General features: G+C 41.9%; 3 protein-coding genes across 4 annotated transcripts; 2 read left to right on the forward strand and 1 right to left on the reverse strand.

The window, feature by feature from the left end:
- The first annotated feature begins 1,198 nt into the window (after positions 1-1,198).
- On the forward strand, positions 1,199-15,276 carry FAM133B (family with sequence similarity 133 member B). The gene is made up of 11 exons (XM_090142811.1): positions 1,199-1,351; positions 4,439-4,536; positions 5,206-5,284; positions 7,285-7,359; positions 7,517-7,549; positions 7,965-8,033; positions 9,735-9,830; positions 11,000-11,047; positions 12,850-12,945; positions 13,710-13,757; positions 15,165-15,276. Exons 1-11 carry the CDS (start codon positions 1,328-1,330, stop codon positions 15,249-15,251), a joined length of 753 nt encoding a protein of 250 aa, XP_089998937.1. The 5' UTR covers positions 1,199-1,327; the 3' UTR covers positions 15,252-15,276.
- Positions 15,277-17,692: 2,416 nt separating this feature from the next.
- On the forward strand, positions 17,693-23,485 carry CLXN (calaxin). Of its 2 annotated transcripts, XM_031614492.2 has the most exons (6): positions 17,696-17,860; positions 18,079-18,234; positions 18,961-19,065; positions 20,796-20,947; positions 21,750-21,854; positions 23,286-23,485. In XM_031614492.2, the coding sequence occupies exons 1-6, from the start codon at positions 17,737-17,739 to the stop codon at positions 23,334-23,336; spliced, it is 693 nt and encodes a 230-aa protein (XP_031470352.1). In that variant the 5' UTR covers positions 17,696-17,736; the 3' UTR covers positions 23,337-23,485. The 2 variants fall into 2 exon arrangements, with proteins under 2 accessions (XP_031470354.1, XP_031470352.1); XM_031614494.2 differs by lacking the exon at positions 18,961-19,065 and having other exon boundaries at positions 17,693-17,860.
- RBM48 (RNA binding motif protein 48) lies at positions 23,421-26,871 on the reverse strand. The gene is made up of 5 exons (XM_031614490.2): positions 26,658-26,871; positions 26,125-26,315; positions 25,859-26,004; positions 24,254-24,774; positions 23,421-23,770 (listed from the first exon to the last, which is right to left on the reverse strand). The coding sequence occupies exons 1-5, from the start codon at positions 26,769-26,771 to the stop codon at positions 23,684-23,686; spliced, it is 1,059 nt and encodes a 352-aa protein (XP_031470350.2). The 5' UTR covers positions 26,772-26,871; the 3' UTR covers positions 23,421-23,683.
- Between the last annotated feature and the right edge of the window lie 33 nt (positions 26,872-26,904).

A 26,904-nucleotide genomic window follows, 5' to 3' on the forward strand; every position in this document is an offset into this window, starting at 1 on the left:
TTATTCCCATAAATGCTGTCATCTTCTTTTCCTAAGAACTACCTAACGACACCAGGTATCATTGCACCATAGAAGCAAATGTTCATTTTAAAAGATTTAAATGTCTCTCATTTGTCTGTCAGTTAATGGCACACAGCAAGATTTGCAGTATTCATCACTTTGTTGTGTTGCTTTTTTTGCATTCTATAGACATCAGCGCCTTTCAGCCTCCTGTCACCCAGAAGTCTTTCCTGTAGATATTGTCACCCATTTTTAGACACCCCCTCTGGCTGGATGTGCTTCCTGGCTCCCAGTCCAGCAGGAGAGCTAATGGCAATGTCACCAAAATGCTCCAAGTTGCTCTGGGGCTGTCAGCCACAACTTCACACTCTGCCATGGCCTCATGTCAGGTTGTGGTTCTCCCAGACCTCCGGCACTGGACACAGCCTGCAGTGCCATAGCCGGAACCATGTCCCCATACCTGGTGTGTGTGGTGGCAGCAGCACAGCCAGACCTGTGCCCAGACCCCAACACACCGCCAGGCACCATGAGCCCCGAGCTGGCCAGTGAGGGCCTGCCCAGGGGACCAGGCTGGGGAGGCATGCAGGGCAAGGCTGCGCCGTAAGGAGCATCATCTCTCTGCTAATGCTGTCTTTTCCTCCGTATGTTTTAAGGAGTTTTGCTGCTTGTGTCTTTGACGGGCTTCTTGGGCACCACACTACAGAATTCCTTGGTTTGCCAGGGAAGCAGAGAGGTAATAAGTGACGATTGGGCACTTATTCTCCTTTTCTTTTCCCCTTTGTTTTGGCAGCAGACCCCGCTCCGCAGAGCACCGTACGAGGACAGGCCGCCACAGTGAGGGCACCTCAACATACACTTCAGCAAACAGAAGCGACTCCTCCCAGCGGCCACAAGGTAGGTCAAGAGGAGAAAAAAACCTCCCAACGGCACCCTCCCCTCCCCTGAGCTGTTCAGTGCAGACGGGCTCCCCACGTTCCGCACCCCGCGATTTCCCTTCCGCCTTCGCTTGTCCCACCTCTCCCACCACGGTGGGCCGGCGCCGACCCGCCGCACGCACGAAGCCCCGCCGCGCTCCTCCGCGCCGCTTCCGAGGGGCTCCGCCCCGTCCCCCCCGCGGTGCGGCCCCGCGAGGCCTCGCCCCGCGCCCACGAGCCGAGGCGGCGCCGCGGTCGGCTCTGGCCGCGATCCGCCGGCAGGGGGCGCTGCTCGGCCGCCGCCATCGCCGCTCGCGGGGCCGAGTGGCTGCGCGGGGCCGAGCAGGGCCGGGCGCCTGCGGCGCGGCCTCCCTGGCGCGGGGAAGGGGCCCGGGCTGGGCCGCGGCGGCGCCATGGGGAAGCGGGACAACCGCGTGGTGAGTAACGCCCGCGGGCGGTGGCGGGGCCCGGGCGGCCGCCGCAGGGCTCGGCCGCGGTGCCCGGGCGGCCGCAGCGGTGCGGCGGACGGGCGGAGGCCGCGGAGGGCCTGACCGGCCGGGTCCAAGGCTGAGGCCGCCGGGAGAGCGGGGCCGCCGTCCCTCTGGTCGTACTGCTGGGCGGCGGCGGCCGCGGGGCGGGAGGCTCCGAGCGGTGAGGCGCAGGGCTGCGGAGCTGCGAGTCCCGGGCGGGAGCTCCGGGGGGTCCGCGGGGCCGGGAACGGGCAGCGGGCAGCGTCTGGGGGTGTGCGGAGCGTGGGGGGCGGGCGCCCGTCTGCGGCTCCGTGACGGAGCCTCGCTGCCGCGTCGAAGCCGGCGGCGGCCGTGACTGAGAGCTGTTGTGCGAGCTGCCGAGCGCGGGTGATGAAGATGCTGGCCTAGTCCTTCAAAAACGCAGCGTTCCCGCTGGGAGTTGCTGCAGCTGCTGAAGTAGTTCTGGTAGGCGCTAAGCCGTATCTCCTTACGCCTGGCACTTGGCCCTGCTGAAATGGGCTCCGCGCAGCTCTGCTCCCCTCACGAGGCCCAAACGCTCGTGGTTGCAGAGCTTCATTCTGCATTGTTACTGCATTCATCCCACTTTCTCCTTGAAGCTTGTGCCTACCAGCCAGCCGCTCACCTCACGCTCATCCCTTAGGCACCATGAGTGTGAATTTACAGTTGCTGAGTTTTGTGATGAAAAAATAAGTCATGAGACTGATTTTCCCCTTTTCTTGTTTTTAGCAAGTGCTTTGAGCTGTAGCTGCCTCCGCATGGGCAAGTGTCTGCACAGCTCAGTGGCAGCGTGCAAGAGGTGTACAAGGAACTGTCCCTGCAGAGAGCTTTGGTTGTTTCACTGAGGCACTAAAATGATGGGATCACTAAAAGAGGGGAGATTTAGCTTAGAGTCAGGACTAAATTCTTTAGTCAGAGGGTGGTGAGGCACTGGCACGGCTGCCCAGAATGCTGTGGGTGCCCCATCCCTGGAGGCACTCAAGGCAGGGTTGGCTGGGGCCCTGGGCAGCTGAACTGTGGGTAGCAGCCCTGCCTGGCAGGAGGTTGGAGCTGGATGACACTCCAGGTTCCTTCCAATCCAAACCACTCTGGTTCTGTAACTCTAAAGATGTGACTGTGTCAGAGTGCAGGGCCTGACATATGCTTCAAGTATGTTGCCCTCCTATAGTGTTTTGGGCTGTGTTTGGGTATCTGCTTACAATTATTTTAATATTACAGTGGAGATGTACCTACCCATGCCAGCCAATCTTATATCCCTGTAATCTATGGCACAGTAAAGAGTTGGCCACAATGGCCACAATAGTATAGACAGGTTATCTCACAGGGCTCTTTTCTGCTCTTCTGTGACTGCAGAGCTTCCCACCTCTTACATCTTATCCATGGCCGTTCTTAAAGCTGTCACTATTTGGACTGTTTGGAGAAGGACAAGAAGTTTATTTCTCTCACATCTTCACAACACTTGCAGGACACCGATAGGTTGCTTGCCCATAGGACCCTGGCCAGCTGAAGGTGCCTTCTGCTTTCCATGAGCACAAAAGCTATACAACAAATATCTTTAATAAGAAATCCCTGAGCAGACTGCTGGGAGAGGAAAATAAATGTGCATATGAGCACTTTTTTTGTTAGGACACATTTTTCTATGGTTTCTGGCTGCTGAAATGCAAAGCAGTGTAAGTGCTTCTAGGAAATGTTTGTTGGCAAAATGAATCTTCATAAGCAAAGCTACTGAAATTATAGGAATATTTTAAGACATACATTCCCTAATTGTGGGATATAATACAGTATTCAGTCGTTACGTGCCTGCTGCTGGAAAGGAAAAAAACTGTGCCACTGTGTGGAGGGCTTGCAAGGAGTCAGTTTGAGGCAGAAAACCAGCATTTGGCAGCTCTAGCCAAAATGTAGAGAGGGATTTGTTGTCATTTTGGGCTAGTCTGGGAGAAAAACTGCTAAATTTTTTTGAAGAACAGCGAGCAATCTTGTTCTTAGGAATAATTACAAACGTAAGAAGCTCAGGCTTTCACAAGGAATTCCTGCAGGTAGCCAACGAGGGCTGCAGGAAGCCAAGCTGGGAACTGCATTTCTGCCATAATCTCTGCTGCTCCCAGTGCACTGCAGTTGTCTTGGTTTAATGAAAACAGTGTTGAAGTACTGCATTCCTGCACCGCTAAAGGAAATCCTTTCTGACTCAAGCTCAGTTTGGATGCAGAATTCCTGCTACTTATTGATTTGTAATATAATAAACTGCTAGAGTTATAAATGTGAATATGTGTCTTCACTTGAGCGCTTGCATCCTCCTGCTACAAAAGAAGGTGCTGGGCAACCAGAGCTGCACATTGCTTTGACCTTTTTCTTATCTGCAACCTGCAGGCAGGAGGAGTGGTTTGTCTTGTGTTTTGTGAAGGTAAATAGTGAAGCATTGGGACGGCATCCTGGTAAGAGCAGGAGAAGAAGGAAAATGTACCTCCCTTCTACATGAGCAAAATATCATTGGCATAGTAACAATAGAGTAATTGTTTGCTTCAGTTTCTGGCATTAATTGCTGAGGTTATAATAGATACCTCATAAAATTCCAGGTGTTTGCCTTATGATAGCCCTAAGTGTCCAAGGTCTTACATATGCAAAACTATCAGCAGAACGCCACTTGTTTATTTGGTGTTACAGCAGAGTCTTGTAGGGTGTTGTTATTTTATCCAGAATGCACTGAGTTTGCCATCATCAGTTTTGAGCAGAACTCCAAAGGCCCGAGTGCCAGATGTCCTAGAGACAAAGAGCTGAAATTAAATCATGCTTTCCACGTCCCAAGAAAGAACGTTTCCACGATCGTAAGGCTGTACTCGCTTTGCAGAGTCAGCTCAGGGAGGGGAATGGTTCTTTTGGGGTGAGTTCCTTCTGCCAAAGTGTAACAAACTGAAAGCACTTTTCCGGGGTCTTTCTGTGACTGAGGAAAAGGATGTGTGAAGAACAGTGAGGACAGATCTTGGTAAATAACATAGCACAACCAATGAACTTCATATTTCTTGTTGTTTCATATTCAAGGCTTACATGAATCCCATAGCTATGGCCAGAGCACGAGGTCCTGCCCAAAATTCGGGACCAACAATACAAGACTACTTGAACAGACCAAGGCCAACATGGTAAGTGCCTGATCCGAGTGAAAGATCTGTTCCCTGTGTTCTCTCAGTTACTTACATCCTCCTCCAAATACAGTGATATACTTTAGAAGGTTCCTTGGCTCTGGGCAAGATGTTATTTTCTAAATGCATATTCAGTCTCTTTTAAAAATAATATTTCACTTTGAAATACGTTTCTCATTTGTCTTTAAATAGCTTGGCTGAGAAATTTCTCAGAAGAGGAAAATGTTGGATACTTTACCACTTTCATAATCCTAATGCTTTAAAGCATGCAGACATTAAATTTTAAAACAAAGTAATCTCTAGGAAAAAAAAACAAAACATTTTGCTGGTAGATTCTTAGAACGTAGTCTACCATACCCCACCAAATCATTGCTTTAAGGTATCATCAACAGCTTACTTTACATTCAGGCCATTTTTACCCCTTTCTTAAGACATTAGAGCACAATTTACCTAATTGCAAAGTTAGCTTTAGATCTTTCAGAGAGATTTAGCTACCATGCTTAAGTTATTACAGTTAGGTTGCCATATGTGTAACATCTAAGATAATTTTTCTTTTGGAAGTTCAGCCAAAGCTAAACTTCAAAAAAAACCCACATAAAGTTAGACACTGAAGCAGGTATTTTTTGATTGTGAGAGTACAGTGACTAATCTCTCATCCTTTTTGTACAGGGAAGAAGTGAAAGAACAGCTAGAGAAGAAAAAGAAGGGATCCAGGGCTTTGGCTGAGTTTGAAGAGAAGATGAACGAGGTTGGTAATGTTGTTAGTATGTTAATGCCTCAGCTGTCTTATCTTGTATGCTGCTTTCCTTCCCTTATCATTAACAGCACCAGATACCCATAACATTTCACTGTGCTCAATCTCATAATGAGTGAATGTTTTATTTTGTTTGTACTGAATATTAGCATTACCTATTAACCAATGAAGAGCTAGCTACTCCTGATTCAGAGAAACCCTGCATAAAAAGTTTTGAGAAATACTGTGAAGAAAATGTGACCTAATCATCACTTGTTTAAGGTCACACAATCCAAACACATTGGGAAGAGGTGTGTTACGGGAATCAGGCTGCATTGGTGAGGAACATACATATGATTTGGATATGGGAGGGTGCAGTAAGAGTGGCCTTGAATGTCCAAATACGCTTCTGGAACACTTCTCTCTTATCCTAAGCTGATTACATTCTGTGCTGGTTCCCTGCTATAAGTGGGGCTATTCTGGTAACTGTGTTTAGCATCTGCTGGAGATCAGCATGCTGTAAGAAAGTTTCACATATGACTCCTGTTGTGAGAATTTAACTGCTTTGTTCCCTTCTTGGATTCTGGTATCTTGGAATAAGCTTCAAGCAGTAATCTTCAATGCTGTGTGAGAGTTTCTGGTTGAAGTAGATAATGCTCCTCCACTGTTACTGAAAGGGCTTGGTACCATGCCTGTTACATCTTTTTGCTTCAGAATTTACACCAATATTTGAAGATAATAGGATGCAATTCTGAGGAGACTGGTTGGTTTGTGCTCTGTCAGTTTCAGTTTTTGAGTTTGGTTTAGTACTTTATTGTGTCCCTTTGCTTTGTTATGAATTATTTGTAGCTTCTCAGCACAGATCTCTCAGTGGTGGAAAGGGTTACAAGTCTATGACTGAGGTGCTTTCTCACTCAGTTTACTGACAGATGTTCTGGTGCTTTTTGTTTCTTTTCTTTCTTTTATTGGTTTTGTGGGTTTTGTTGTTGTTGTTGTTTTTAAAGAACACATACCCAGTCTATTTCTACCTCAGAGAGAATGTATACCTAACAAAGCCCAGCCTGTTGTCAAAGGGTCTGTAGGCAGCACCAGGTAGCTGAAGCACCCAGCCTGCTGCAGTACTCTGTAGGCATTGCTGTGAAGCAGCACTGTATCCTGGCTAACCTTGTGACTTCTTTCAGCAGCACTGTTAAGCTAATTCACCGTGTGCTGACCTGGGGTTCTGTGTATCATATTGCACTGCATGTGTATAATCATATTCAAATTCTGATATTTCTTTCCCTTCAACACAGTATGTGGGTTGTCATTTCTTTGGCAGTACAATACCAGTACAGCTTAATTAGGAGGAAAGGAAGAATCAAAATTATTATAATAAAGGAACACCTGATGTTGCTGACATGGAAAGCAGGAATAGCACAAGCTAGCAGAATTTCAGTGTGATGGGATGCTGGATGCTTTAGAGCCCTTAAAGGAGGAATTTGGGATAGACAGAGAACTCATGAGGGAAACAAAAGAGATGTGCATAATGAAGTTCTAATCATTGGCACTGACAAAACACAGAGCAGACACTTGATACACCCATGTGTTGAAGAAGGGCCAGGAACATTTGTCTTGCAATTTTACTTCAGGTAATTTTAAAACATAGGCAAAGTGCCTATTTTTCTGGTAGACTGACCCACCATACTGATGTGTTCTAACAAGAGCTCTGTGGTACTACAAAACCAAAGAGACCAAAATTGATGAGCTCCAAGATGAATAACCATCTCTTAAGCCGAACTAACTCGAACGTAAAGGTGAACTAAGATAACTGGATTAATTTTAATCTTCTGTAATACCAACTGCACCATAGCCATGGTTAATACTACAGGTTGTTTACTTTCTGTGGATTTTGTGAAAACTTATTAATTCAAGTAAAGGACATGATTTTGACAAAGTTCTCTTAACAGAACTGTTTGGAAATGGTCATAGTCATAATGGTCATAATGGTCGTGTCACCCTTATTTTGTTTGTTTCAGAATTGGAAGAAAGAACTGGAAAAACACAGGGAGAAATTACTAGGTGGAAATGAGAGTTCCTCCAAAAAGAAAGAGGTCAGTTATTTTCCATTTGGCACAGCTGGTATTTGGAACTGGTTTTTGCAATACAAAATGCCATGAAAACATTTTAAAAACCAGCATTAATGTACATAAACCTAAATGCACAGAAACACATTGCCAAAAATAACATTTGTTTTATTCTATTTTTAAGAAAAAGAAAAAAGAAAAGAAGAAATCTAGTAGGGTGAGCAAAATTTTCAATTTTCTGAGCTTTTTTTGCTTTGGGATTGTGCATATTTGTGTTTTCTTGGAAAGAGGGGATACAGTTTTAATTTTGAATTTGGATGTTAAATTACCTGATTTTAAGTGGAGAGAGGCAGATTATTCTGCACAAGGAGAATTTTACTTCTGCTTAAAGAGCAATTGGTGGGAAGGGAAAACATTAAATATCCATTATCACATTAAAAATATCACAAGTCACTTTTTACAGTCTTATTTAAGAAAATCTACGTGAGCCCAGCTTCTTGGAAGTAAACTGTTACTGACAATGCTTTGCAGATGGAGAGGTGTTAAGATTAGGTGTTTGCATGGACTTTTACTTATTTGGTAGACAAAATGCTGCATCTCACAAGCTTCACTTTTTGTTGTGTTTGGTCAAGTTGTCTTCATCTTCCTCTTCTTCATCAAGCTCTGATTCTTCCAGCAGTGCATCTGATTCAGAAGATGAGGTAAGCACTAAATTACCAGGATGTAACGTGTTTTGTATTTTGAGTGAAATGTTGCCTTTCTATTGATCTCAGCATGCTTGAGGCGTAACTGTGGAGTGTGTTCTTCTCGTGTTAAGAGAACTCCTCCATCATGGAGGAAATACTTGGGATTTCTGTTTTGAACATGGAAGATTAAACTGAAGATGAGTAAGCATTTTCCCATGTGTACCCAAGTCACTGAAATAGTGGCTAGTGTTTGTTTAATTCTACTTACTATTTACTGACTTTAACAGCCAATAAAGGTACTTTAAAAGGGTGATACTGTAGTTCATTATAGAATGAAGAAAAGCAGTGGCGACGTACTGCACATATTAACCCATTTTGTCTGTAGAACCTGAGATTCATTGCAAAGTGATGTATTGCAAACTAGACTAACCCACAACTATATTCTGAAGACACTAGATTAAAACAGAGAGGTTTACATACTTTGGAAGAGATTGTTCTGGTCTTGAGATACTCTTTGGATTTAGTATAGTGTCAGCAGTTCTGAAATATTCTAAATCTTAACCTCTAAATTCCTATTAACACAGCTAAGATCTTTGAGGAAGAAATAGAGCATGAGCATCTTGCTGTGAAGGCTTGCAGAGTATCCCAAATTCTGCAGATGCTGAAAGCAGCCTCCTTATGCAGTCTTTTTTGACATATGTCAAACCAGTATTACTGGGTAAAAAGCAAAGAAAAAAATGACTGTAATCATAGAAATAATAGAATGGTTTTGGTTGGAAAGGACCTCTAAAATCATCTAGTTCCAACCCCCTGCTATAGGCAGGGACATCTCCCCCCAGACCAGGTGTTGGAATGCTTGGGGAGGTGGTATCCACAACCTCTCTGGCCAGCCTGTTCCACTGTCTCACCAACCTCTCAGTAAAGAATGTCTTCCTAGTATCTACTCTAAATCTACCTCCTTCCAGACCCCCTGTCCTGTCACTACATGCCTTTATAAAAAGTGTGTGATCAGAATAAGGCTTTTAGCCTATCCTTTCTAGAAAATGAAGGGAAAACAAAAGTAACATATTGATCTGATAGGAAGTAGAATGCATAGCGGCATGCATATTTTTCTGTCAAAGGATAGTTTGTATAAAAAGTCGAATTAAATACCAGCTCACACTTCATCATGAGACTTAACACAGATCTTGGCAATATATTTTAAAATATTCTTTGAGGGCTTCATTTGCATAAAACTATTTAAATTTGGTATATTTGGTACATATGATACAGTTGTGAATTTTAGATATGTATCTGTTCAATAAGTTCTTCATAAAAAAATGTATTTTGGGAGGCTAGCTTGTAAACTGAATCCATTGCTGTGCTAACTTGGATTTGTATGCTTTTCCAGTAGAATCCCCCCAACTCACCACATTATTTTTACTAGTTTAGTATAAAACTTTTTTAGACATAGTCAGGTTCTGTAGCATACATCTAAATGATAAACAGAATCTGGGGAAACTAAATTTTACCCTAGGTTTTTTTTTTTAATGCAGAAGAGTTACAAATATTTTCCACTAAAGGAATCAATTGTAGTATATTTATTCCTCAAGAGAAAATGATAATATGTAGGAATTTGGCATTCCCTATTCTTTGCATGTAATATAAGTTTTTAATATCTAGTGAAAATAAATTCAGGATTGTCCTTTTCTTTTTTCCTACCATATTTGTGGATAGGATAAAAAGCAGGGGAAGAAAAAAAAGAAAAAGAAACATCGCTCCTCACGGAAATCTTCATCAAGCTCAGCTTCTGAATCTGAGTCAGACAGCAAGGTAATTAAGAGCACGTTACCCTCAGGAAATGTCTCTGATCTGTGTTATAAAGACAAGTGTTTCTGACTTTGTAATTGCTGTATTCAAAGTCACGCATTCTTACTGTAGCTGAGCTGTGCTTGTATCTTTCAAGTTGTGATCAGGAACGTACCTCTGCTGTCCACAGTGTCTTGGCGGAATACAGTTCCTGTTTAGAAAATAAATATTCCATCATTTTTTATCTACTTTTCTGAATTCAGACATAAGCAGTTTTTGTGCTGCTCAGATGTTTTGTTTTAATACTATGTTAACAGTTCAAAAATGAAAATGTTCTGTAATGTTCTTGTCAACATGCTATTACTGAATTGAATACCATCTGTGAAAATGCAGCTATTTCAGGGAATCAGTGGCCAGAATACTGCCTTCCTGAGTGTGTTTGGACTGAATAGTTGCCTGTTGGACCTCTCAGCCTCACAAATAAGTAATAAATTGAAAGTTTGGGTTTTTTTTTTTTTTGTACTTAAAAGAAAGTAGTGGAGAGTGTGCTTGCAGGCACAACGTTATTGAAGATGTATGTGGCGATCTGTTTTGTTACCATTTTTCTGTGGTAGTGGACAGTAACTGTGCTTCCTTTTGAAATAATAACATTGTGTGTGGGCTGGCGTTTTGCTGGAATTTTCTTGGAATTCCTAATTCAGAATGGTGTAAAATCTGATGAATCACTGTTTGCATCAAACTGTGAATTTGTGCTAGTGGCAGTTTGAAAAGGTTTCCTACATAAACGGACACAGAGATACTCTCACTTTTGAAAGTAGAAGATAGAAAACTCCATTGCAATCTCGGTTTAACCACTGTCATCCATTGAGAGGAGCATGGATGGAGAATAAAAACTGCAGACTGCTGGAGGTTAGAGGAGTATCTGGTGATGGTAGTAGTGGCTGGTATCCTTTCTAGAGGCACTTTAGGTGTACTGCTCTGAGTAAGTTCTCTGTTGTTTGATTCCATAGAGACCTTTTCTCACTGCTTGTTCTAGAAATCAGCAGCTGCCATCAAAATCTTGTTGCTTTTTGTATTGGTCATGTTAGCTGCAAGTTAACAATCTTCAGTATACAGCAAAAGGTAATGAGTCAGGCTGCTGTTGCAATTTCTGGAATAATTTTGTCATGGTGGATGTTTTTCTTTCTACCTAGGACAGCACAAAAAAGAAGAAGTCAAAGGAAGACCATGAGAAAGAGAAGGTATAGTTTTACTTTTTAAATACCTGCATCAGAACTTCATTTTACATATATAATGGGTCTCTTCTACTCCTCTATTCTCCGTCCCCCAGCACCCCTTCACACTTTTTTTTTTTTTTTTAAAGTATTGAATACTTCAACTTACACTTATGATCCTTGTCCAAAACTTGACAATTCAGTGGCCCCAGTTTGAGTAAGATTTTTAGGTTCCTATGTTAGTAATTGCCAGTAGAAACTGCTGGGTCTGGTTTTGTCATGAAGGTAAATGAAGCAAGTATCTAATCTGCTGTAGTAGATCATCAGCATTCTAGTATATGGGGCTTAACATTAACAGTTAAATTGGCCTAAAAGCGTTTATGGTATTTCAGTGACACACCTGATAGTATATTGGCTCATTATTCTAAATTAAGTAATAGAAAGCAGAGGATATTTTTGTCTAAATGCAGTCATAATTACATGTTTTACTTATAGCTGCTTTAAAACATTACAGAGAAAACTGTATTAGCTTAAGCAGGTTTATCTTATTCTGTCTTTCTCTGGGCACAAAATCCCTCCCTCCTCGCCCACATCTCACTCATTTTGTACACACATGTCTGAGGGCTTTCCTCCTTCTACTGTGTTGAATGTAAATAATCTTGTTTACTTAAATGTTAGTTATTTCTGTGTGTAAACTGACAAAGCTTTCAGTGTCAGCCCTAGTCTTTCTCTTCAGTTACCTTTGTTAACACATTGCTCTCTGCTACTAAAATCAACCAGATTGGGTTTGACGTATAAAATTTCCATTACATCAGGCAGATGTTGATTTTTTTTTTTCTTTGTTGTGTTTGTTCCCCAGTTCTCATTTCCCAACAACTCTTCTTGAGTATCTTCTCTTCAAAGAGCAAGTGACTACCATAGTCCCTTAATCTTGGTTAAGCTGTATTGCTGCTTTTACTTCTGAAATCAAAGGGCTTTTGAGGGCTACAGGTCTTTTCTGTTCTGAAGATGCCTTTTCAGATGGGTTACATCATATGTGCTTTTCATGAGTACTTCTGGGAAAGGATTGTGGTACCTATAATAGACTAAGTAGGAGGGTTGATATAAGTAATGTCAGCACTCAAAAAGATGATTAGTAAGAATTTTTACTGTTTTTTTTTTTCCTTTTTTTTTTTCTTTTTTACTTAGAATGGAGGAAATGGAGGAAAATAATTTCACTCTTAGAAATCCCTTGCTTGGTCCAGAGCAAAGCTTACTTGAAAAAGTGTAGGGAAAAACAGATGGCTCATCAGAACAATCTTCTGCAGGATCTGAATTACAAAAACTAAAACTGAAAAATAAAAGACTGCTTGACTGCTCTTTAAATATATTGAAACTATTTATATAAAATGTTGAAAGAGCATGTCCCATGCCAGAGGCACAAATCTAAAGGGAGCTTTTTATTAATCAGCACCAAAGCAACATTGTTTGTGCATACTCTGAGACATTTTCATTTGCTCTACAGTCTTTTGAAATGATGAAGCATTTTATTTTAAAATGCTTGCTCCTTTGTAAGTTTTCATTTAAAATAAGAGACTGTATTGTACTGTTATATCATTCTTAAGAAGTTGCAGTATCTTGGTAATGAAGCAACACACGGAAAATTATTATATTCTCACTGTGAAAGCATTTTAACTTTATGATGATTTGCTGATGAATAATTAGTTTAATGCATAATTTTTTAAATATATTTCATAACTTAGAAATAATATTTCCATATAATTTTAAAGGAGAAGTTTCATAACATCTGAAAGGCTTAACGTTACTTGCAAATATATTCTTTTATGTAGGATGGCAAAAATCATCACAGAAAGAGGAAGAAAGTCGATCGTGGGGATGGGCCTTTATCATCAGAATCCTTATCAGAACCGGATCAGACAGAGGAGGTCAGAAAGCTAAGTTTCAGATGTTGTAATGCTTTTATCTTAGTGATTCCCATGAGTAAACAGTTAAAACTAGCCTAAATTGAATATATTATTGAAATGTTCTGTTCTATACAGTTGATTTTAAGCATGTGGCATGTTCAAAGTTGTATTTTTCTCTTTATTAGATGGTTCTGATAAGAATTGTTTAGTGCAACTCCTACCACCTACAGGTTATTCTGAATTAATTTTCCTGAAACTTTTCATGGATGTTTTAGAGTTTAATAAAATGAGGCTAAGTGGTGCTTCACAAGATTTCTCTCTGATCACTGAATACACACAGGCAAGATTCCAAGATTGCTCAGCTTTTTTGGCTGCCTTTTGCCATTCATCTAGAAAGTGTTGGACATAATCTTACTCTCACCCTTGTGTATTTCCTCTCAGGATTTGTATTCCTGTAGAATTACATAACACCAAAAGGTTCCAAAGGTTTTTCCATTAAAATTTCAACCAGTTTATTCACTCAGTAGTTTTACCGTTAGATCTCTGCTGGCTGCTTGTGCTGCTGTGTTTAAATAGCAGAGTGCCCAAAATCACATGTTTATAGGATCATAGTTACTCTAGAATAAAGCACTGTTATAGTCAGCAACCGCTCAGTTGGGAACGCTCTGCCAGTGTTGTGCCATTTCTCATTTATATACAACAAAACTTCAATCTTTCATATAAAACAGCATTTCCAAAGCTGCTGTCTCATTACATCTGATTTTTTTTATTTTTTTTCCTTTTAGGTTCAAGTGAAAAAGAAGAAAAGCAATGAGGAAAAAGAGAAAACAACAGCAAGTATCCCTTATAGTCATACCGTAGTTTTAGGACATCCATATCTTGCACTTGGTTAACTTATAATTTCACAGTAACACAAATGTTTAATAGTTAAAGTCACATTAATTGAAATTTGAAATTTCTCTCTTTAGCTGTTGAAATCACTTTTTCAGCTGCATAATTAGGGGAAGAATTTGTCACTATTTTAACTACATAGATATGTATGAATTGAGTTGTATTTAACATTCGTTGCATCAAGTCAAAATACGTTTTACCCTGTACCAGCCTAACAACTACAGATTTCTTTGTAGTATCAGGTAGCAACATGTCTATAGCTATTGAGGCTGTTCCTTTGTAGGTTTATTGTGTATAAATATTCCTTTGTACGCTTTCTCTACCAGACTATAAAAAAAGGCCTTAGGATTCAATCTCTGCAGCATCATAATACTAATATAATTCTTCCCTCAACCAAATGAAATGCTGCTGGTAACCTGTTGCTTTTCTCTGCTTTGGATACTTTCTCTGATGATAAAGGTGGGACAAGGGTTCAGCAGTGATAGGGTAGAACCTCAGATATGTCACATGTACCTGAGTTAGGGTTGTAGTTCTGAGCTACGTTGTCTGCACTGTGAGCAGCACTGTTTGTAAATAGGTACTTCAGTTTCCCAAATGAGTTACGGCACCTGAGCACAGGAATTTCAGTACTGTTTTCAGTATGTGAAATTTGAGTTAGTTTGTCATAAAATTCCCAGTGACTATTTTTTTTTCCTTAAAAGAGATAAGTAATGTGTATAGAACAAAGATATTGTAGCAAATTTGCTTTGTTTATGTTGTTACACCTACTGAAGAATTCCAATTGAACTTCTGCTTGCAAAAGGATGAGTTTGTATCTTTCAGTTTTTGATTGAATCTGGTGGTGTTAATTAAGTGTATATGTGAATATTTAAAATTGAAACTATATCTTTTGTTTTAATTAAGGTGCAAATGCTGGAGATTTTAGCCTAGTATAGTGCACTGTGAATACAAGCACCTAATTTAAGTCTATAGACAGCCAAGTTACTCCCATATACATAAGATTTCAAAGCAAATTACTCTCTCAGAAATCTATAAAGCACTGAAAATTTGTTAAAAAGATGAAGAAATATGATAGTGATGATGCTGAGGGGTGTGAAGTAGCCAGACCATGATGGATAAATTGAAAACTCCTCATAATAGTGCAAATCATAAACTATTTTTTGTGATTCTTTTTTCAGTAGGCTTTTATAAAAGTCGCCTCTGAAGTGCCATAGATTTTTACAGAAACATCTTCCAAAATGTCTTTGTAAAACTTTCATTTCCATGCTCTCACTGTTATTGAATGGAATTTAGTAGATGGCAGTTTTCTCATACTGTAACTTCCTTTTTCGCTTTTTTTCTTTTTTTAGGATAAAGCAAAAAAGAGAAAGAAGCACAAGAAGCATAGTAAAAAGAAGAAAAAGAAAGCTGCTGGTTCAAATTCAGATTTGGAATAGTATTTAAAAAAAAAAAACAACAAAAGCAAGACTATCAACAAAAGTGCAATGACTGAAGGAAATTTAAACTGTGAAATGATAACAAACTTTACCAAACTGCATGAGTTTTCCTGTGTTCTAGAAATACTCCTAATCTTTCAGTAGCCAGCCAGATGCAGCTGTGCTGGGGAAGACCATTGTTATTGCCTGCTGCTTAATACATGAGGTACAACTTTTATTAAGTCCAGTAAGCAGTGTTAGATGTTTGAAACAACGTAAGATGGTAGTCCAGCTAAGATGTAAAATATTGGAAAGTAAGAGTTAAACTTTTTAGATACTTAAAGTAGTGTTTTAAGGCATTAGTAATAGTCTTTATTTGTAAATCAGGACAAATAAAATCCCAAATTCATCTTGTAGGTTTATATTATACTTAAACAGTTACCAGCTGGTGTCTGCGAATGGCATTTACAAAACGGGAAATTAATGACAACGTATAAAATGCTGCCTTTGTAGTAATTGCCCCATTACCATCTCCATGCTTATGAGAAAGGGAATGCTACCATTTTGGCTAACTGAATAGGGTGCCTTTGCCTTGATCCTTGCAAATCTCTGCTATTCTTAATCCACGCAGCATCTCTGGTTCCAGAGAGGCCAGAACTATTGTCAGCAGACTTTTTCTGAATAAGCAGTTCTGGGCTTCTGAGCATGTGCTTCTGCATTAAGCAAGAGCAATGACATTTTGCAGTATAACTGACATTCAAAGCCAGAAGACTTTACCTCTGCTTCTTTGAAATAGCGATAGATCTGTGCTAGTAAATAAGCATATTTCATTTAGTGTAATTTTGGTTTAGTTGAACACTTCTTGCAAACTCCGGTAGCTTTTTCTTTTCCCTTCGCATTACCTTTTGGATTGTTTTGCATGATTTGTACCTTTATTAAATTAACGAAATGCAGGTAATCATTTGTTGTAACCAGTTCTCTAGATTATGTTCCACATGCAGAGTTTCATGTATGTATTTAGTTATTCTTACAGTTAAGTTCATTGCTGTGTTGAAGTGCACACTTGCTGAAGATATTTAGCATGTAAAAAGCAGGGTTTTGATACCTTAACAGCTTCATATTGAAGCTGATTTTACTCTGAGCAAGTTCAGTGGCAGACCTGTTACATGACGCATCTTGTTAGATTAAGGAAAAAAAACATACTGCCAGAATCTCATTAAATATGCTGTTTAAACAGTTTGTATTTATATTTTTGTACTTGAGGGCTACAGAACGTTGACCTAAATCATAAAGCTGTTTTATTTTAAATTAGTTGCTTTAGGAATTGAAAATAAGCTTTTATAAATTAAATGTGCACGCAAGAAAACACAAGCAACCGTTAGATTTTAGTTTTTACATGAAATTCTCATTGTATCTTCCATTGAAGTACCCGTGGCTGTGCCTGCTTTAGCCTTTAACAACCACCCATGTGTCTGAGTGGTCAGCTAGACAGGACAGGAAGATCCACCCCTTTTGCCACTGCACAGGTGCTAACTTTAACTTACCTCTAACATACCGACGTTTGAAGTATTTTATTGCCAAGGATTTCAAGACCTTTCATAACTGATAATTAGTCTGCAGATCATAAATAAAAACTGAGGGGAGAAAGATGATTTGACGTTGTCATTCTACAGTGACATTGACTTTTCTGTTGAGTTCTCAGAAGATATAAACATTGAGTCGCAGCAGTGTCCCGCACTGAACAGTCAGGTGGCATATTTTATACTGTTGGCTGATGCTACTGATCCTCGGCCCCGTTGTGTCAGTGAGGTAAAATAAAGGCAGCGAGTAGTAGGGGTTTGGTTGGGGGCTTTTGTGTTTTTGTTTTTCAGTTGTGGCGTTGCAGTGCTGGTAACCATTTGTAATGAACCGCGTCAAATGCTCTGCTCTGTGTGATACCTTCGTTGACTTTTACACAACTACCTGCAACAGAAAGAAATAAAAATGGGAATGAGGGCCGCAGTCTTCCACATCCATAGGCCGGTATGTCATTTTATTAGTCTGAATAGAACTGCCGTTGTTGTCAGCTGTGTGCTTCACAAACACTCGCAGCGCTTTGGAAGTGGTGTAGTTATTAAGGAGCGTACAGGCTTTGTCATTTCACAGCAAAGCCGCTTTCACGTTGCCGATGGAATGTGTTTTGGTTTTCAATACATTAGACAACCTCACAGAGACTCCTCTTGCATCTTCTTTTCCTCGTTAGAAAAAAACCACGGTGCCGCGCGTACCGAAAGGGCGACGGGCTGCGGTTTAAGGGGTAAGGGCCGGAGCGGGGCTGACCGACCTGCCCGAGCCACGCCGTCCCGGCGCCGCCCATCCGGCACGCGCAGCAGGCGGTAGCCGCGCCGCAGCGCTGCCGTGGGGCGCGTACCGCCGCTGCGGGGGCCGGGCGGAGCCGACGGGTGTCTCCTCGCGCGGGGCGTTACCCGGCTGCCGCACCGCCGGGAGCCGAGCCGGCAGCCCCGCCATGCCGCGCCGGGCCCGGCGGCTGCCCCGCCCGGGTTGCCCGGGCAGCGGCGAGGAAGCCGCCGCCATGAGCAAGAAGCGGCTGCAGCAGCTGGTGGAGTCGCTGAGCCGCTCGGCCAAGCACTGTGAGTGCCGCGCGGGGCCGGAGGTGGCCGGGGGCCGTTCGCTGTGCCCCGCTGCCCGGCCCTGAGGCGTCTGCTCCTTCAGGAACGGCGCGAGGTGCCGGGGGGAGGTGCGGGTGGTGTCGGTTTAATGCGTGAGGTCTCTGTGTCCCGCGGCTTTCCTCTTTGCACCGCCGTTCCGCTCCGTCGGTGATAAGGTCTGCTTGTGTTTCGGCTCCCAGTTAATCGAGGTGAAGTGGAATGCCTCATCAGGCTCTTCGACACGCTGATGAGCGCGTCCCACAGCCGCTTCGCCGCGGTCGGCTTCGATCGCAACGTGTTCCTCGACACCCTGCACCGCGACTTCGGCATGACGGACGACGTGCTCATGGACAGAGGTGAGGCCGGCGGGCTCAGCAGGGCTGCGGTGCTTCCTGTGTAAGCCTTGGCCAGCCCTGCTGAACAGCGATCTGCGACAGCTCCCTTGAAGACTTCCCAGGTTACATGAAAACCTGAAACTAGTTTCCGTTTGGTTTCCAGTGAGAATAGTGGATCCCTACTGCCAAGAAAACCCCTTTGATCGCTGTGAAAGAGGTTGACAAAGCAGAAAAGCTGTATGCGAACAGTTGCTAGCTCTGTGTGAGCTGTGGGTGGAAGGGAGGTGGAAGGCCAGTGTCCATAGGGGAGGAAAAAGTACATTGCTGACCCAATGAGCATTGCTGGACAAAGGATTGTTGTCTCAGCCATGTAGGGGCAGCCAAGGAAGAGTCACGCTGAGTATATTTCTTTATGCGGAATGGTTTTCCCATGGCTTGGGAGGGCTCACACTCTTCTATGAGGAAGGCCTGGCAGATAAGGAACACCTGGGCTGCTGAGTGTGGATAGGTCTGTCCAGCCACCCTTAGTGCCATGACAGAAGGGGGCAGCGCAGTGCCACTGTCTTTCCTTCTGTGGCTCCAGGACGTGGTGTTCATTGCAGCTGGTGGAGGGCTCTGTCCTGGACTTCGTGAAGGTGTTTCTCTGCTTGAGGAAAAATGTGTTTATCTTTTCACTGAACATAAGGAAATATTTATTTGCGTTTCTGTATTACATAAATTTAAAATGCATCTAATAACCCTTTCTAGTGTTCCGCACTTTCGATAGAGGCAATGATAATTGCATCAGTGTGGTGGAATGGGTGGAAGGCTTGTCAGTATTTCTTCGGGGGACACTGGAAGAAAGGATTAAGTGTAAGGTTTATTTGCATGCTAGTACTTAGTGGTAATTATAGTATTCAGGAGTGTTGAATTACACATCACCTTCATTTTTTAATAGATTAGTTAATCAAAGTGTTTAATAATTGACAAGTTTTCTTCTGTAGCTTCAGTGAAAATGATTTCTGAAACCATTTCTCTGAGACAGATTATTGTGTAAACTCTTACTGTGTTGCTGACAGAAAATGTTTTGAACTGAAGCTTGTTCTACTGTATGGTTTTGACAGGATTTATGTTTTTATATTCCCACACAAAGCTGGAAGTAAACGTGTAGTTTAAGGGGATGGGGGTGGCTAGATAACAGCCCCCTCAAGCCAAACAAGACCTGTGCCATCATTCATGTACTGGCACAACGGGGACACAGCAGCAGTTACGTTGATTCTAGCAGTTCTTCAGCTTGGAAGTATAGATGGAAAAACTGAAAGTCCATTTTTTAAGATGTTCTTAAGAACCTTCAGAGTAATGATGGAGAAAGGTGGTAGAGAAAAAAATGCAAGAACTCTAGAATTTTTAAAAGCAGCAAAAAGGAGGGGAAGGGAGGAAGAGATTGGGGGTGGAGGGGGAGTTTTATAGAAGAAGGAGAACGACAGCATGTTGTTTCTGTGGTTCTGGTTTCAGCATCAGCCATGCATAATATGCTGTCAAATTTCATAATAAAGCATTGCACTGGAACACGACTTGGGATGTCACACTACTAGGGTATGTGCCAGGATGTAACATCAGAACAACCACAGGCCATAAAATATGCAGCCCAGCAGTGAGCACTCTAGGATATACTGCTCTGTGATGGCACGCAGTGGTGTTTATCATAAGTTTATGCCAGTACAGTTTTTCACTGTAACAAAGCCATTAGCAGAGGAAAAAAAAATCTGCCCCCAAAGTAAAAACTTTTGTTTGTTTTTTAAATAAGTTTTGTGAAGGATACTGAAATGTATTATAGTCCTAGATTTCTGATTTCAGGGAGGCAGAAGAATTTGCAAGGTACATCAGTCAGATGCCTGTGCTGAAACTATTCTGTTGCAGATTTGCTCTTTGCCTTTAGAGACACTAAAGTTGCTTTTTCCATGCTAGTACAACTCATTCTTTTTCCTCTATTTTTCTAAACCAGTTTCTGAAGTAACTGGGATGTGATTTGTATGTTCGAAGGCCTTCTGATACAGACAGCTGGTCCCACTCATGAGAAGTTGGGTTTCTAAACGAGAACCTCATTTATGTTCTAAAAAGCTACTCTTAGAAAAGTTAAGATCTGTAAGCTACTACGGTTTCTATGAACTGAAGAAGTAGATTTCAACTATAATGGGTAAATAGGCAATAATTGAGCAGTATCAAAATGTGATAGGTGTATTTCATAAAAAGTACGAGAATCATAGAACATCCTGAGTTGGAAGGGACCCACAAGGGTCATCAGGCCCGACTCCTGACTCCATACAAGACCACACAAAATTCAAACCCTATGTCTAAGAGCAGTGTCCAAATGCTGCTTGAATTCCAGCAGCTTGTGGCCATGGCCACTGCCCTGGGGAATGTGTTCCAGGGCCCAAGCACCCACTGGTGAAGAACCTTTTCCCAGTATCTAATCTGAATATGTTAAATGTTGCTCAATACATACGCTGTACAACATACAATTCATATTTTCTGTCTATAGGCAACAGCTTTATTAATGGGTGATATAGTTTGTATGAACTTTAAATTTATCTTTTGAAAAGATTGTTTTGAGGTTTATGACCTGAATGGTGATGGATATATTTCAAGAGAGGAGATGTTTCAAATGCTGAAAAACAGCCTTCTCAAACAACCATCAGAAGAAGATCCTGATGAGGGAATTAAGGACTTGGTAGACATAGCACTGAAGAAAATGGCAAGTACTCTCTTATTGTGACACTTAACATCTCTTAAGCTTGTGCTCCCCATATGAGGGTTCTGTGGCTGATCTTCAAGAATTTCAGTTTGGCCCTATGCCTTGGGTAATAGTTCAAGATAGTTCAAGTGCACCTTTTTTTTTTTTAAATTATTTATTATTACTTATTATTTATTTTTACTTAAGGCCTTTACTTTATAAGGATTAAAGAAATGCTTACTGTAGCATTTGTTGCTTTACACTGCCGTGTTTGTAGAAAAAGGAGGTTTTCAAATTACAGAAATGCAAAAAACACAAGGATGCTTCTTTTCCACCTACAGAGGTATATTCTGCAGTCAGAAGCGAGCAGGCAGTAGCATACTCCATCATGTGCTGCTATGTCAACACACTGAGAAAGACATGGCAGAAGTATACCTACAATAAAACCACTCACATAAAGTATTTCAAGGATGTAGGTATACTCACAGTGTAAATACATAGAACGCATCTTAACATTTTCTTCTACCTTTATCCTTGTGCAGCCATTGTTGAGATTTGTCTCCAGGGTTCTCATTCCGAGCTCTTCCCACATGAACATTTTGCCCTATCAGGAATTCTGTTAGCAAAGCTATGCTAGATAGTTGAGCTTGTTCCATCTTTTATGCTGTAAGTAGAGACAAACTCTACTTAAAGATCTTGTCTGAGCAGATAGATGGCCCAAGGAAGATTTTTCCATTTAAAGAAAAAATCCACGTGAATGAAATATCTGTTAAATAAGCAGGCAATTACTACAATACTTTGCTAAGGACTTCTCCTCGTGTAGGACCATGACCATGATGGCAAACTTTCTTTTGCGGACTTTGAAGAAGCTGTCAAAAATGAAAATCTTCTCTTAGAAGCCTTTGGACCGTGTTTGCCAGACGTAAAGGTACATCAGCCTTCAGTTAAAAAAAACATATCTTCTTACTATTTTTAACTATACGTTCAAATTATGGTATTAACTGTCTTTGTATGAAGTTTGCTGAATTCATCTGGTGTTTCAGTTGTGAGATTTTCTGACTTCATGTCTGCCTGTCACAGTACACATTTCCTGATACAGTCAAACACATATACCAGGGAGCATAGAAACATAGTATGTCATGCCACTTGTTTGTGCTGTGGCAGAAATACAATAAATGATTCTCAGTAAGCATCCTCCCAGGCTAAGAAAATGAGATCAGAGTCTTGCAGTTTATCTGAAACTTCTCTAGGAATGCAGTGTTTGTTCTTTCTTCTGTGCCACTGGCTCTACTGCCATTCTTTTGGTAGAGACTGGTAACCTTCTGAGAAAATACCTTAGAAGTGTAATCTCTAATCTAATACAGTGCTACTATTGTTAAATTCCATCCAACTGAGCTTTATTTATTAGCAGTGCATCCAATTCAGAGAGATGGTCATTTGGGATGCAGTGATTTCCTCAGTGTTAAATCAAACTGAAGCATAGATGTCTGCTTCATAATAGTAATTTTTTACTAATCCATCATTATACTCTTTGAACTGCATTTTGTTTTTAAATGCCAACAGTCTTGCCCTCATAGAAATGGAAAAACAAGATTCTGACATGCATAGAAACAGAAAAGTTCCATAACATTGTTGAAAACAATGCAAGGATTTATTTGCTCAGAACCTACATTTCATGCCAGCTCACCTTCCTGGTGACAGACAGAAGGAAGGAGTCTTGTAGCTGTGGCTGCAGTCTGGATTATCTCAGGCCACCCCAATAGCAGCTATTTTCAAAACGTCACATTTTAAAAGGCTGGCAGTAGGTTTTCAGTGACCCAGGGTCAGTACTTCTATTTTTCTCCATCAAGGGAAAGTTTTGAAGAGCTTCTTAACAGCATTTACGTTCACTGATCAGCACAGAAAAATGATTTGCTTTTTGTCAGAACTGGTGGTAAATCAGGAACACAATTCTAGCCACTTGTGGCAACAGGTAGGAAACTGAGTCAGTTTCTTGGTTCCACTATTTTTGTGTCCGTTCTGCACCCTACCCAACTGGTACCTTTTTACTAGGTCTCTAGTTCCATTCTTAAAAAGAACTCTATTTATACACCCTTCCAAATCCCCAGAAACCAATAGATTTTAGCTATGAGCATTCTGAGCATGAAGAAAGCTCAGAATTCACAAGCTTTCCTAGCGTGGTTATAACTTCAAACACTGTGATCAGTTCCTTGATGACAGTAATGATACTGGATTTAGCTTTTCCATGCTACAAAGAATTGTTTCACTACTTATACATTTCAGTTGGCCCTCTTTTTCTAACTAAATGTAAATGTTCCAGTTAACTGAGAAAAAACTTCTTTTTCTCCTGATTTAACAGAGCAGTATGGCATTTGAAAGGAGGACCTTCCAGGAAAAGCGTAAACTGTAACTCCAACTGGAACACTGTTCAATGAATTCTTCATCATTCCTCATAGGACAGTAGAAATAAAAGCACCACAAAACGATTGATATCTTAAGTGTCAATTCTCCTTTACTGTAAAAGCTATGGAATAAATAGAATTTGCTTTTATTACTTTACCTAATTGCAGTTCTTTAAATACACAGGACAAGGTCGCTATGGTGTTATACTGGTTTAGTTTTTATCCTGTACTATTTTTAACAAGGAATTGCTTGGAAATGCAATATAAAACACTTCTTTTTAATTTAAAAAACAAAACTAAGTATTTTAAATTATATCCCCTCTAAAGAACTGTAGAAAGATGCTGCCAGCAGTATCTATATTCTTCGCCTCTGCTTTACTAGTGGCTTGGTGGCAGTACTGCCTGGCTTTTCCACAGATGTACTCGAAACAGACTCTGCTACCTGAAATAGGAAAAAAAAATTCTAAGTGAAGCATAACCATTGCTGGGTTTTTTTAATGCTAGTTTTAGAATAAGGCTGTGTCTTCAGTCTTTCACTATTAGCAGGCATACGTTCTTATAATCACACTTGCATTGATTTTTTCAATAGAAAAGGGCGAGAAGTAGCACCAAAGGCAGCATTAAATATAAGAGAGCTAAAACTCTTAAGAAATGCAAGTGTGTTAGCTATTTTTTCTTTTTTTTGTTTGTTTGTTTTTGAGAAAATTTCAATCACACAAACCATTTCAGATGCTCCATGATATACTCTATTAAATATTTTATCACTTGCTCTCCATAGCAGAGGTGTTTCAAAACAAAGTCTGGTACACTTTTTGGACTTGGATATTTTGGGAAGGGAAGGGAAAAATGTATTTTTGGCAAGCATTTTATAAATGTACTTTTTTTAAAGGATGTGTGAAAATACCAGAACTTTAAGAATCCATACCTCTTTCAATTTATTTCGAATCAATGTAGCTGAAGTATTCAGTGAATCATCATCCATATCTACTTTAGGTATTTCTGGTAGCTGTGGGCCAATAATGATGTCAGTACTGTCCACATTTGTTTCAGTGAGGGCAGATTTGTTACCCTCTTCTCTCTTCCTCTTACGTTCCTGCAGGTGAGTTGTACGAGGCATAAACCTGTCTGTTCCGTTATCAGCTGGAACTGTTCTTTGCTGAATTAAAGGCACTGGTGCAGCACATCCTCCTGGATGCGTCTTCAGAGACAGGGATGTGCTTTGACCAAAGTTCCCAGAGATTTCAGCACTGTGGTTGTCACACTGGGGAAAAGTCAATAGGCCCTGACTGTGATTGCCAGAAGGATATTCCGTGTTCTGGGACACCCCGTGAGAATCTGGAAAGCAGGATGGATCCCAGTGGCTAGCTGCATACGATCCTGATGTGCTCCACTGACAGTCAGACTTGGTTTTCCTAGGCCCCTCTGTTTTCTTCAACAGAAAGCAATCTTTAAAACAAAGAAGCCAAAAAAAAAAAAAAAAGCTTCATTATTTTATGCCATCAGTTCTAACACATAAGGAGTATTCAATACAGTGACAGAAACACTACCAGCAACACTACATTCCCAGTTACCTTTCTGTGATTCTGCTTAAGCAGCACCTTAAGAAATAACCTCCTGCAATAGATAATGATATCTAAGTACATAAGCATAAGAAAGGAGAGGCTTGTACTTGGCACTGTGCTTATTTTACAGCTTGTCCATCCTTCAGTGCTGCCTGGGAACTCAGCAGCAAGGCTGCCACATTCCTTACAGAGCCAAACGGCAGGCTGGAAAGGGTGTGGGTTTTTTTGATTGGTTCTTTGTGTACTTTTTTTCTCTTACAAAACTTTCTTTTTGGGTATGCCTGAAAGAACTGCAACAAGGGGGAAGAAACTGATCCTCACTTTCCTGGCAGCGCTTAAAATTTCAGGTAGGATTTTGAAAAGAAAACAAGAGAAGCAAACAATGAGGTTTTAAAGCTTTAAAGTGCACATTAACTAAAACATTGTTTTCTGAAAAATGCACCTTTAGAAATAATTGAGAAATATCCTAATTCTACATCTTTTAAAAAAGCTGAATACAAAATATTTTCTTAAATGGATGCTTTTGGCTTTACCAAGACCCACCAACCAGTGAAATTAAGATTCTACATGAAATTCAATTACAAACAATCACAGAATGGCCAGGCTTGGAAGGGCCCTCAAGGATCATGAAACTCCAACCCCCCCGCCACATGTAGGGCCACCAATCTCCTCATTTAATGGTAGACCAGGCTGCCCAGGGCCCCATCCAATCTGGCCTTGAACACTTCCAGGGACGGGGCATCCACAACCTCTCTGGGCAGCCTGTCCTCACCACTCTCTCTGTAAAGAAACTTCCCCCTGACATCCAACCTTCTCCCCTTCCTCAACTTAAAACCATTTCCCCTCGTCCTGCAGTTATCTACCCTTTCAAAGAGTTTATTCCCCTCCCATCTAATAATAGGTATTGAAATGCTGCACTGAGGTCGCCCCACAGCCTTCTTACAAACCTTCTTACAAAAATTACAAACCTCTTTGATTTGTTGCTTTTGCTATATACTTCCTTCTGTCCTGCAGCTTCTCCCTCGTTTCTTGGACTGTTTCAAATTCTGGAGCATAGCACACGTGCAGCAAACTCCCAAAGAAACTGCGTTCATCCATTTTTTTCTTGGCCACCCTGAAGGAAACTAAATGGCGTTAGCAGAACTGAGGGCTTTACTCTCTGGAATGTAGATCATACACAAAGAGGCCGTGAAGGATTAAAACAGCAAAAGGCAGTTACTGCTCAGTACAATACCTCGCACATTGGAGATTCTGGAATTTTATAAGATAAACTTCAGTAAATTGCTCTGCAGGATACTCATCTAGGGCGTGGTACTCTTCTATGGCACCGTACAAGGCAAACTGCTCCACTAGTTCCTTCATGACACCTAACGCAGGGACTCCCTGGATCAGTAAATAACGGGATTCCAAGTTGATGGTGTACACCTGAAAGAAACAGAGGAGAGCATTCTCAAACGCCCGCGTTTTCGCTTCACTGCAGAAATAACAGCTCAAAGCACTCGTGTTGCCGCTGCTGCTCAGCCGCTCCCAGGACGCCGGAAGGCCCGCCGCGCTCCGTGCACAGCTGGGATCCGCAGGAGCAGGAAGCCGGGAGCCCGGCCAGCAGACAGCGAGGTGCAGCTACCCGGAGCCACCGCGGGGAGGAACGGCCGCGAGCCTCCTACTCGTCGCGGAACTGACACTTCTCCGCAGCTCGGAGCGTTTGCGGAGCAAACAAGTCCCCGGCCGATTTCCGCACGGCGCAGCCAGCCCGCCCTCGCGCCGCACCTTGACGGCCCTGGGCCGCCGCCCCTCGCGGTACTTGGCGCGCGACCCGCAGGCGCCCAGCTGCTGGTGGTGCCTGCACGCCTCCCCCAGCGCCCCGCCGCCGCCCGCCGCCATCTTCCCGCCCGCCGCCGCTCCCCGCGCAGGCAGCTCCACTCGCTCGCCGAGCAAGCAGCCAATCAGACGGCGAGCCGCATCCGCCCTGCTCTTATCGGCTCTTCCAGGAGCGGAAGCGGGCGCCGTCGAGAAG

Source organism: Phasianus colchicus, chromosome 6, assembly GCF_987193195.1.
Source record: "Phasianus colchicus chromosome 6, bPhaCol1.hap1.1, whole genome shotgun sequence".
Taxonomy (NCBI): Eukaryota; Metazoa; Chordata; class Aves; order Galliformes; family Phasianidae; genus Phasianus; species Phasianus colchicus.

What these genes read in the sequence shown, in the direction of transcription:
- FAM133B (XM_090142811.1), top strand. Translation starts at nt 1,328, where the DNA reads ATGGGGAAGCGGGACAACCGCGTG. An exon ending in AAAAGAAGAAATCTAGTAGG is followed by an intron (nt 7,550 to 7,964) that starts GTGAGCAAAATT and finishes TGTTTGGTCAAG; the next exon opens with TTGTCTTCATCTTCCTCTTC. An exon ending in AAGACCATGAGAAAGAGAAG is followed by an intron (nt 11,048 to 12,849) that starts GTATAGTTTTAC and finishes TCTTTTATGTAG; the next exon opens with GATGGCAAAAATCATCACAG.
- RBM48 (XM_031614490.2), bottom strand. Translation starts at nt 26,771, where the DNA reads ATGGCGGCGGGCGGCGGCGGGGCGCTGGGGGAGGCGTGCAGGCACCAC. An exon ending in AAAAGCAACAAATCAAAGAG is followed by an intron (nt 24,775 to 25,858) that starts GTTTGTAATTTT and finishes TTTGTTTTAAAG; the next exon opens with ATTGCTTTCTGTTGAAGAAA. An exon ending in TTCGAAATAAATTGAAAGAG is followed by an intron (nt 23,771 to 24,253) that starts GTATGGATTCTT and finishes TTCCTATTTCAG; the next exon opens with GTAGCAGAGTCTGTTTCGAG.
- CLXN (XM_031614492.2), top strand. Translation starts at nt 17,737, where the DNA reads ATGCCGCGCCGGGCCCGGCGGCTGCCCCGCCCGGGTTGCCCGGGCAGC. An exon ending in GAGCCGCTCGGCCAAGCACT is followed by an intron (nt 17,861 to 18,078) that starts GTGAGTGCCGCG and finishes TTCGGCTCCCAG; the next exon opens with TTAATCGAGGTGAAGTGGAA. An exon ending in ACTGGAAGAAAGGATTAAGT is followed by an intron (nt 19,066 to 20,795) that starts GTAAGGTTTATT and finishes TCTTTTGAAAAG; the next exon opens with ATTGTTTTGAGGTTTATGAC.